Below are 12,162 nucleotides of genomic sequence, written 5' to 3'. Positions count from 1 at the left end.
TAGATTTTAGTTTTCACAATATCCGCGAAACAGTCGCCAAACAAAAGGGTTTGCAATTAGTCGGACGAATATGCAGTGGGAAAATGCTAGGGACCCCAAATATTTATCCCAAATTTTTTTCCCAAATGATGTGACGAAATTTCATTGGTTGCATTCATTCCCATAATAATGAGGCCCCCCTGCAGATTCATCAATCACCCAATCAAATTTCGCCACTTATTATCCATGTCATTTGGTAACAAATTTTGGAAAAAAAATTTGGGGTCTCTAGCATTGCCCTATGCAGTGGGAATTATGATAGGGCAAGTCCACTTGATTGAATGTAAAATACACTCAAGTCGCTTGATTTTTTGGCGCACATTTTTAACTCTTTTGACCGTTTAGTTAAAATTATTATTATTTTTTAAATAATGATTTTAACTATACGTTATCCTAGAAAAGGTAATGTAAATTTAAGGATCCTATCCCGCATATTTAATGAAAAATAATATAATATACTATATATAGATCAGTTGGAGATACTTAGAATTTTTAGTAGCACCTTCTAGACATGTCACTGAAAAGTAAGAGCAAATCCAAGAGTGCCCTGTATTGACGTCCTAAATCAAAATTTAAGGTATGTGAAGCAAATCGATGCTCCAACAATATCTTAGTGGTGCCTTAAAACACTAGGACATGTAACAAATGCTTTATTTTTGAGGCACCACTATGCATGCCTTATTCAATAAAAAAAATAGTATCCTACCATTCCACTACATCTCTCTCCTCTCTCCTTTTCATTTCCCTTCAATAACAATTCAAATATATTAATATTTTAATAATAAGGCACAATAATGAGGCATGTTGTTGGAGTTAATATATTAAGATGATGTCCTAAATCACTACGACACATTATTTTATTATATTTATAAGGCATTTGCTAGGACATTGTGTATTTGCTCTAAGTTGATGGTTGGAACAAATTTCCCCCTATGCGCAACTGTATATATAACTATTTGCAACTGTAACCAGCCAAACAAACAGTTATGCCCCTCAATAAGAACATGGATTTACAATTTCACATTTAATTATTTATCCTTTCCCTTTTCCTCTGATCATGAGTCCTATAAATTAAGAATAAACCAAGTCCCATTCCTCTCCCATGTAAAACAGAGTTGCTTCTACGTAAAAAGCAACAATCTATGACTAACCAAAACAGACCAAAAATCATTTTAGTTCCTTATCCGGCACAAGGGCATGTCACTCCCATAATCAAATTAGCTTCGCTTCTCGCTCGTCAGGGTTTCGAACCTGTAGTCATCACCACAGAGTTTATTCATCGTTCGATATCACATCAAATCGACAGGTGGAATGAGATCTCCTTTATTGGAATACCGGACGGGATCGAAGAAGGGAGTCCTCGTGACTTCTTTGCCACGGAAAGAGCTATGGAAAACGTTATGCCCGCGTCTCTGGAAAGAATACTTGTGAAGTCTCGAGCAGAGGAGGAACAAGGTGGGGGTGTAATTGCATGTTTGATGGTAGATTTGTTGGCTTCATGGGCTATTAAAGTTGGCAGGCAAAGGGGGATACCAGTAGCGGGATTTTGGCCCGCTATGGTCGAAATATATCATTTGATCAAAGCCATACCTGACATGATCCGAACCGGGTTTATTTCTGATTCAGGTGACTTTCTGTTCTTTAACATGTTAATCATCGCAAATACAATTGTTATTTTCATCCGACTTCCAAGAATTCTCGTTCTGATCATTCCTCTGTTACCTCTTCAAGTTTCTTACACAGACTCTGTTAAGCTTATACATTATCATAGATTTTATAGTAATCAAATAAATGATGAATAACTCAATTTGTGTTCTCGTAAAAATAAAGCTACATATTCAACCCAAAGTTAAAAAGGTAAGGAAAACCTCATATATATATCTATGAGCTCGAGTTCTTAACGAGAGGTATCGAAACGAGCTCCAGCTTGCTGTTCACCGCTCGTTTGGTGAACAGCCCTTTGACCTGTCACACTATAGTCATTGATGTATAATCTCAGCGATTGTTTTATCATAAATCGAGGATATAATTGACAATTGTACAAACCATTAATTAGTACGGAGGGAATGAATTGACAGATACTAACAAAATTATAAATATTTCTCTGTAAAGTTGCTTCATCCATTTCAAATTATATTAATCACTTGAATTTTGATGCATATTTTAAAATTTAATTATATGAGCTTGTTAATCTATGACACATATTTCATAAGTTATTAATTATATAATTTAAAATACCTATCACGGGATAAACGGGGAATGATCCGAAGACATGTTGCATAGTTCTTAATATTCTTTATCATTAATTTTGACGAATCCTTTTAACTCTTGATTTGGCATGTATAATGACGATTGTACATAACAAATACTAGTAATCAATTATTCTGTTCGTTCCTTTCATTTTTTTTTAAATTTCTCTTTCGGAAGATAACAATAGAGGCAGTATGTACTATATATGTTAGTATGCAATCGTACAATTAAAATACTACATTCAAGTTAAATAAATAACCTCTGCATAGCATATCTTTATATTTTGAAAGTAAACAATATACTATTACTAAGTGTTTTGTTTAATCACAAGAGCTCTTCGTTCGAAATATCCTGAGGCGATTCTGTTAATAGTACATTCCTTGCTCAGTAGTATATTATTATACATAGAAATGTGTACACTTAAATGGAATCAAATTTACGAAAATTTAAATTGATAAATGTCATGTGTTTCTAATGCAGATGTCGTACAATATGAGAAAATAGAATAAAATTTGTATTTTAAATTGAAGATGATTAGAGCAAATATTTATAATTTTCATTTCATAATCAATAAATCTTAACTGTTTGAATTAGAAATCTAAAAATGTTTATTTCACTTCCTTATCATGTTTCTCTAAAATTTTCATCATAAAAAAGTTAGACTCACTCACTTTTAGTCATAATTTTCTTTAGTCACTGTTTTGTTATACCTTTCTTTTGTCCATATTTTTTAATATATATTTATTATCCTCTCTTTCCGTTACATTTTATTTAAGGGAATGCTATACCTTAATTCTAACGTCAATCTTTGTCCACATTTTATATAAGATATTCAATATGGAAAATTTTGCTCTCATATTTATTCCTTCTCATTTTTACATTATACCGTATCATAAATTCATTTTAGAAATTTTCATATATCCTCGATGAACACACCCTCAAAAAATCTTAAAATTTGAAGAATTTTTATATATATATATCATATATGCCATGTCGTCCAAGTTTATATTGACCTCATTTCTTTGTTTTCTTTTACCAAAAATTAAGTCCATATTAATTTAATATAATAACTTACATGTTAAACTTTTTAAAAATAATATACACTTTTAATAATATAATTTATTATAATTGAATAAAATATGAACTTTACTTGATGCATGAGTGTTGAACGGTATTATTTATTCAATCCGTCCTAAATTGGATGAATTATGAGATTCTGGACACATAATAGGGAAATGCTATATCCAGAGCAAATAAGTATGTAAAGACAAAATTGTCCCGTGCATATACAATAACAACAAAAGAAAAAAAATAGTGTGAGGGTAATTTCGTCTTTTCATGCTTTTTTTTAGCTCTGGATATAAAAATTTGCTCGGGATATAAGTGTTAACGGTGTAGTTTGATAAATTTTCTTTACAAACAAAAATCTCATATTCGAATTTTTATTTGATAAAAAAATCAACCATTCTTTAAGTTGTTATGGAGGAAACGTGTGATAATATGCACACCGTAAAATGGACATAATATCTATTTGATTGGACAACTAAAATTGACAGGTATTCCACGATGTCAAGGTCCAATGTTGCTGAAATCAGTGGAGCCTAGCATAAGTTCAGATGATCTGCCCTGGCTAATCGGAACATCAGCTCAAAGACAAGCAAGATTTATTTTCTGGAACAGAACCATGGACAGATCCAGGTCCCTTCGGTGGCTCCTAGTCATCACTAACCCGAATCATTATTGCAACAATAACAAGCAACCAAAACAGATCAATACTAATGACGAGTCTGATGATCACCCACAAATCCTCCCAATCGGATTTCCAACTGACGACCGCAGAACTAAACATGTCAGCTTTTGGGAAGAAGATCATAGTTGCCTAGATTGGCTAAATAACCAAAACGATGGCTCTGTTTTGTACATTTCATTTGGAAGTTGGGTTAGCCCGATTGAAGAAACGAAAGTAAAAAGTCTAGCATTAGCCCTCGAAGCCTTGGCACGACCATTTTTATGGGTACTAGGAGCCAACTGGCGTCAGGGATTACCAACAGGATATATAAAAAAGGTTTCACAGTTTGGCCAGATTGTGTCATGGGCACCGCAACTGAAAGTTCTTCAACATAAGGCTGTGAGATGTTATTTAACACATTGCGGTTGGAATTCGACTGTGGAGGCGATACAATGCAGGAAACCGATGTTATGTTATCCTATTGCCGGGGATCAGTTTCTGAATTGCAAGTACATTGTTGAGGTTTGGCGACTCGGCATTAGATTAAGCGGATTGGGAAAGCAAGATTTGGAAAGTGGTATAAAGTTTTTAGTGAAGGATGATACAATAGATAAAAGATTGGTGGAATTGAATGAGAGAATGATGGGAAAAGAAGCTAGATTCAGAATGATGAATAATATGGCTGGGTTTACTGATTCCATACTTAAACTAATGTCAGAGGATGCAAGAATGTAGTTGGACACGGTCTTGTCGAAGCTTATTTGATCGACTTTGTCACTAGTTGAGTTCCATTTTGTCATGTTCGTCATTGAATTTTCATATATTATTTTCCTACAAATTTATAAAATACACCGCTAGTACCACGGGAGATTCCCCTTTCAAGATCTTGAGAGTATCATAAGGTTTATCTTATTTTCCTCATTTTAGTTATATATTGGTGAAAATAGTATGTAAACCTATACTTAATAAATACTTATTTGTATTAAATAAGAATGTTTTTTTGTCAGGATATTAAATAAGAATGTTAAAACCTCTCGAAATACTTAATTCAGAAAATTAATATGTAAATATGATTTTTTAATTAATTAAGTTCTTATTTACACCAATATAATAATAGATATTACATAAGTTTCGTTATTATTGTTATCAGAAACGAGTTGACATTGCAAGATATATAATATTAAGGATTTTTCAATGCTATCCAACTTTTGATTTTTTTTTTTTTAAAATAAGGTAAGACTACATATGCAACTCTGAAAAGTAACTGATTTTATAATATTTGTTTATAATTATAACAAATAATTATAAATATCTTGCTATAATATACTCCTCTATCCCACTCATTTTTGTGCTCAATTAATTCTATTTATAGGTGACTATATTTTTATCTATGACAAATTTGATTGAGACAAATCCTTTAGCCAAGATAACCTCTTGCAAGTGATTGAGTTCTTTTGAGAAACTATGATTCGTAGATATAGATTTCCTCAAATCTTTATATATGATACCTGAACAATCCAATTCAATAACAAGCTAGGGGCTGAAGATGATGAGAATGAGAGTTAGGTGCCCTTTACATCAATTGTTAAACGCCGAACAAATAGAAATGTTTAGATTAAATAATAAAAAGAATGTGTCATAATATTCAATTATTTAAATATTATTTAATTCATAAACTATATATTATTTCAATTTATATGGGATTATAGTCTCCACTTAAAACATGTTTTGGGGTCCAAACTTAATATTCATCAAGTGGGCCTATATTTCAGTTTTACACACAATTCTCTCGCCCAAAGAAAAACATACATCCTTAAAAGGAATAGTATTCAAAAACAGACGATAGGAGGGCCAATTATATTTTATGAGAGCAAAATGTCATGTATGATATAAATAACTACCTAACTAATTTCTCCCTCAGATACATTAGTAGATTAAGATTGCAATAAATATCGCTGTAGATAAGACAATTTTGCAGCACTCATTGCAAAATCCAACTTTAAATCTAGAAATTTAATGCTACAATATTCTACACTCTTCTTTTCCTCATTGCAGTATTACTTTTTACAAGTCTTTGTGCTTAACCAGAGAGGGAGAAAAAGAGATTGTTTTTTGAGCTTAGGGTTTATAATTCTTAGGTGGAGGGACAATGGAGGGAATTAGCAACAAGGGCTTGAGGTTTGGAACAATTAATTTTAGTGATTATCAGAGTCTTGAAGTGTTAGGTTACAAGAAAGATGATGTTTTGAGCCAAGAGCTTCAGAATTCAGCTATGAAGGATCTTGTGAATGAAAATGAGGATGCCCGAGGAGGTCCTATGGTGTCCAAAGATGGAGATCATCAGAAGCAGAACTACCCACTAAGGCTGGAGGTGAAGAATTGCTTCTATTTTGTGAATTATGGTTGGTGCATGTATGGATCCAATTGCAGATTTAACCATCCATACAATCAGCTTGCTCAGGTATAAATAATTTAATTTGGTTGTTCTTTTGAAAGTTTTATGTTAATTCATGTATTAGAATTAAGGGTGGCAATATTGGACCCGACCCGACAACCCGATACGAATTCGACCCGTAAAATACGAATTCAGGTTGGAGTTTTTCGGGTTCGGGTCGAATTCGGGTGGACCCAGAATCAACCCAGAAAAAACGGGTCATTTTCGGGTTGAATTTGGGTTACCCGAAATTACCCGAAAATTAATATATAATATAAATATTATATATATTTATATTATTTTTATAATATTTGTTAGTTAAATTTAATAAAAAATTATTTAATTTAATAAAAATTAATTTATTTGAATTAAATTAATATTTATTTATTATTTTAAAAATATATTTATTAATAAATATTAATTTTTGGGTCGGGTTCGGGTTACCCACGGGTAGTGCAGGTCGGGTTCGAGTTGGGTAAAATTTTTGACCCGCGACTGTCAACCCGACCTGAACCCGACCCAAAATTACCAGCCCTAATTAGAATGCAATCGTGAATTTAATTGTTTGAGTTTCTTTGTTTGAATGGATACTGTGTAATTGGTTATGGTCATATATATATATATATATATATATATATATATATATATATATATAAATTCTAGAGGTATTTAATTAACACTTTACGCTCATTTCTAGAAAGTTGACATATTTGTTCCTCAATCTTAGCTCCCATTGTTCAGTAGGAATGATGCCTCACAAATTGTGGATCGCTATGTTTAGCTTCACATATATAATATGTTTTTACTATAAAATCATTACACCCTCTGTAGTTGCATGTGGATTTACCCCATTATGGGCACGGACAGTGAAATTACTTAATAATGTGGTGTAATGCCTCGTAAAAAAAAATAGGAAAAACGTGTTATCCTTTCTTGATGGTTGGTGATAAAGCTTGTCCTGACAACACCTATTGTTACTTAATTATTGCCACAAAGACTTGTTGCCGAATTAAATCTCCAATGATTGTATAAAAGGATAGCAGTGTATGAGATTATGCTTGTTCATACAGGAATCAGAGGCCACTAAAACATACATGACCTGTGTAACTTTGCACATGTTCGATTGGAGTTCTCTTTTTAGTTTATTCTCCCCAAGTTCTTTAATTTTAGGAAATTATTTTTTCTTCTCTCTAAACAATAATAATGAATAATAATATGTCTGTATGAATTAACATTCAAGAATAACAAAAAAAAATATATGATCTTTTTATATATCGTGATGTTTAACTAAATAAATATTTTTACATGTAGGGATGTTTAAATGAAACCGTGGTGGCTCCAGTTTCGGACTTTAATTTCAGTGGCCTGCCAGTTCCACAAGTACTATTCAGTCATTTCTTCAACTCTTTATTTTCTACTTCATCTTATAGGACATGATAATTATATTTATCCATGTCTTTTGACAACTCAAATATATATTTTCAAAAATCATATATTATAGTAAGACATATACTATTCTAAAGTTATCAGAAAAAATTTAATATGTATCAAACATATTGCAGTTAATCATGTCAGATTTAGGATAAAATTTGCTAATGTATGTTTTTTAAAGAATATCTTAACTTAATCCTCCTACAATAAATCATAGCACTATAGTTCTCAAACAAAATGATTGGGATATTTAACATGTAGTACTTTAGGCTAGAAATGATATTGTTTACAATTTATCAGGTAGCGAAAGAATGCCCTCACTACAGGCAAAATGGTTCATGCCAGTATGGTTTAAACTGTTGGTTTGATCATTCGGAACCTTCATCAATGGAAGGAGGATTCCTTCATTCTGGATATACAGGGTTGGAAGATACTATGCAATGCAGCTGGTCATTTACTGCACCAGTAAACGAAATTAATCTGTGCAACCCCTACATGTATCAACAGGAACAAATTTTTCCATCCTCTGAATGGAGTGGTAATCAGGTATTTAGTAGTATATTAGACTAAATATATATGCAGCATCTCACAACTGGTTAGATCGCTTAACATGAGGCTCCTGGATGTTAAACTGTCACTTTAATGTGTCTAGTCCCATTGAGATTTAATCAATTAAAATCATTCTCCCCCGCAGCCTTTTGCAATGCTAAAGGGAGGTCTAATCTTATTAGCTTTTGTGTTAGTGTAAGTATTAACATTTTTGAACTAAGATAAAGTCTTAAGTAAGAGAAAACACATTCTCTACAAATGCCCTTTGCTTTCGAGAGGTAAGATAAGAGCCAGATTTGGTTCGATTTTGTTTGTTTGTGGAGTCAAATATCTTCCATGTCATGGGTTACACCCGAAGCTTCATTCAGATTATATCTTAATGTAAGTTCCTGTGCTATTTCTCCTTTACCTAAGGTACCCTACAAAGAATGGAGCCCGTCAATCCCTACGACATTTTCTATGAAAACTGCTGCAGCTGTTGCCAAACCCTTTCAGCCGAACCAGGCAAGATTGCTTACTATAGGATCTCCGAAACCAGAAGAGCAGCCTGAAGAGAAACCAGAAGAGCAGCCTCTAGGATCTGTAAGTGAAATTCCCTAATGTACTTTGATGAAAAATTAATTAGTAATTTGTACCAGGTTATCTGGGAGGGTGTGTCTCTTTCGAGATGACAGGTATTCATATCTGTACACTAGTAAAGTTTGTATTACCTTTTTCTAATTCTTGATGATTTAGGATACTGAAGTCTGTGCATTCGATGGTGGCTATGGGGTCTGCAAGGAGGGACCAGCATGCAGATTTAATCATCCAGCAAACCTACCCAAGCAGGTTCCTCGTGCTGGATCTGATGAAGCTGAAGTTCTCTCTGCTGGATCCCCCGAAGCTCAGGCTCCTCCTGCTGGATCCCAAGAAGCTCACTCACCTCAGCTTTCCCACCAGTCCACTCAAGGTAAAAACTGAGTATCGATCTGATGCAGCAGCCTTATGAACACATGCCTGGTCCAGAACTTGTAATTGCTGTTTAATTCTCCTTGGCTGCGCCATATGAAAGTGTTATAATTAGTATTTATAAATAGTATAAGTAGTGAAACTTATTTCTCTATTTAAGAATGATGCAGACATGGTAAGTCTCCTTTTAAACCCAGTTTTCAGTTGTGTTCTAGTAAAATTGTTCCAACAATTTGCTGTTAGCTACATAAAAAAACTATGCTATTTACCAAGTATACCTCTTTTTAACATTTTAATTGCAATACTACAATCTTCTACCAAAATTGCATTTTGCTTCCTTTTTTAAAAATCTACAATTTATTTGCATATATACGGTTCTTTGTTCTTGCCTCTCCCCATTTCTTCCCTTCTCCTTCTCTAGCTCATTCTCTGTCTCTCTCCTCCCTCTCTCTTTTGCCTCCATCTCTCCTCGCTCTCTCTATCTCTCTCCTCGCTTTTTCTCTGATGCTGTGATTTCCTCGGCCGAACTTTCTCCAATCACGAAATCCTAGCATATTCAGAGTGAGGACATTAATCGTTGTGGTGTTCTTGACTGGCATTGGATCGAACGACGGTGTTGGTTGGACTGACAATTGCTCCCACCAGCGACAACTCTTTCTAATCCCTGACCCTCGTCGTCTCTCTTCACCACACTTTGCTTTTGTGTTTTTGAGTTTTAGTTGGTGCTGGTTGCTTTTGATTACAATGGGCATTCATTTTTTTGTCGTTGCCACCAGTTACAACTTATTATGTCACTTAATATAATTTTAGCATTTTAAAAAAAAAAAATGTATTCGTGGTTGATAACAGTTGCACATATAATTATAAGTATTTTTATACATAATTTTTGAAATATAATATTTTTGCAATTTGTTTTGAATACTGATAATATTTTTATCGGGCACATGCACAATATCTGTAAAAGTCAATTACATAAAATATTGTTATCACTTTATATTTTGAAAGTAAATTAAACAATATTATTACTCAAGTGTTTTGTTTAATCACAAGTTCTTCGTTCGAAATATGCTGAGGCGATTCTTTTTATAGCATTCCTTGCTCAGTACATTATTTATTGAAATGTGTACACCTACATGAAATCAATCTTAAGAAAAATTAAACTTGTAAATGTGATGTGTTTCTCATCGAGATGTAATAAATATGAGAAAATATATTTATAATTTTCATTTATTTGATCATCTTATTCTTAACTATTTATATTATAAATGTAACCCACATATTTTGGAAGTGTCACTCTATTATTCATGTTTCTTAGAATTTTTATCATAAAAAATTTAAACTCACTTTTAGTTATTTTTTTTTTTGATCAATAGTTATTATTTTCTTGTAACTTCTTATTTCTTCATAAAAGTTTTTTTTAATAAATTTTCATTCAGTCCTCAGCCCATTTTATTTTATCTAAAAAAATGCTACCTTAATTCTTACTTGGATCTTTAACCACATTTTAGATAAGATTTAATATGAAGATTTTGCTCTCTCATATTTATTCACTTACCATTTTAACATTATAACATTTCACAAATTCTTTTTAGAAATTTTCATATATCCTTCTTTGATGAACACACTCTCAAAACACATTAAATTTTGAAGAATTTTTATATATACTTATATATGCCACGTCCAAGTTTATACTGACCTCATTTCCTTGTTTTCATTTACCAAAAATTTTGTCCATGTTAGTTTTATATAAAAAAATTACATGTTAAACTTTTTAAAATTTACTTTTCATACGTTTTAGATAATATACATTATTTATTATAACTGAATCTAATATGAATTTAATTAATTCATGAGTGTTGAACGTATTATGTACCCAATCCGTCCCAAATTGGATAAATTAGGAAATTCTAGACACTTAATTTAAGATGTATTAATTGAATGGTCGATTTTTTTTTATCCTCAAACAAAAATTCCATATTCAAGTTTTTATTTGATAAAATAAAATATTAAAAATAAATTATATAGAGCATGTGATAATATGCACACGGTGAAATGGACACCTTATCTATTTGATTCGACAACTAAAATTGACAGGTATTCCACAATCTCAAGGTCCAATGTTGCTGAAATCAGTGGAGCGTAGCGTAAGTTCAGAAGATCTGCCATGGCTAATCGGAACATCAGCTCAAAGACAAGCAAGATTTAATTTCTGGAACAGAACCATGGACAGATCCAGGTCCCTTATTGGATGGCTCCTAGTCTTCACTTACCCGAATCATTATTGCAACAATAACAAACAACCGAAACTGATCAATACTAATGACGAGTCTGATGATCACCCACAAATTCTCCCAATCGGATTTCCAACTGACGACCACAGAACTAAACATGTCAGCTTTTGGGAAGAAGATCATAGTTGCCTAGATTGGCTAGATAAGCAAAACGATGGCTCTGTTTTGTACACGGTCTTGTCGAAGCTTATTTGATCATGTTCCATACTTAAACTTATGTCAGAGGATGCAAGAATGTTGAGTTCCATTTTGTCATGTTCTTCATTGAATTTTCATATATTATTTTCCTACAAATTTATAAAATACACCGCTGGTACCATTGCAGATTCCCCTTTCAAGGTCTTGAGAGTATCATAAGATTTATCTTATTTTCCACATTTTAGTTATATATAGGTGAAAATAGTATGTAACCTGTACTTAATAAGTACTTATTTGTATTAAATAAGAATGTTAAAACCTCTCTAATAACTTAATTCAAAAAAATAATATGT

At 32.4% G+C, this 12,162-nt stretch overlaps 1 protein-coding gene across 1 annotated transcript; it reads left to right on the top strand.

The window, feature by feature from the left end:
* Positions 1 to 1,069: 1,069 nt before the first annotated feature.
* Positions 1,070 to 4,900, top strand: LOC108213093 (UDP-glycosyltransferase 82A1). Its single transcript, XM_017384834.2, has 2 exons — positions 1,070 to 1,665; positions 3,846 to 4,900. The coding sequence occupies exons 1-2, from the start codon at positions 1,182 to 1,184 to the stop codon at positions 4,751 to 4,753; spliced, it is 1,392 nt and encodes a 463-aa protein (XP_017240323.1). The 5' UTR covers positions 1,070 to 1,181; the 3' UTR covers positions 4,754 to 4,900.
* The last annotated feature ends 7,262 nt before the right edge of the window (positions 4,901 to 12,162 follow it).

This window comes from Daucus carota, chromosome 3, assembly GCF_001625215.2.
Source record: "Daucus carota subsp. sativus chromosome 3, DH1 v3.0, whole genome shotgun sequence".
Taxonomy (NCBI): Eukaryota; Viridiplantae; Streptophyta; class Magnoliopsida; order Apiales; family Apiaceae; genus Daucus; species Daucus carota.
Note: the sequence above shows the minus strand (reverse complement) of the source record. Positions and strands in the feature narration are given on the sequence as shown.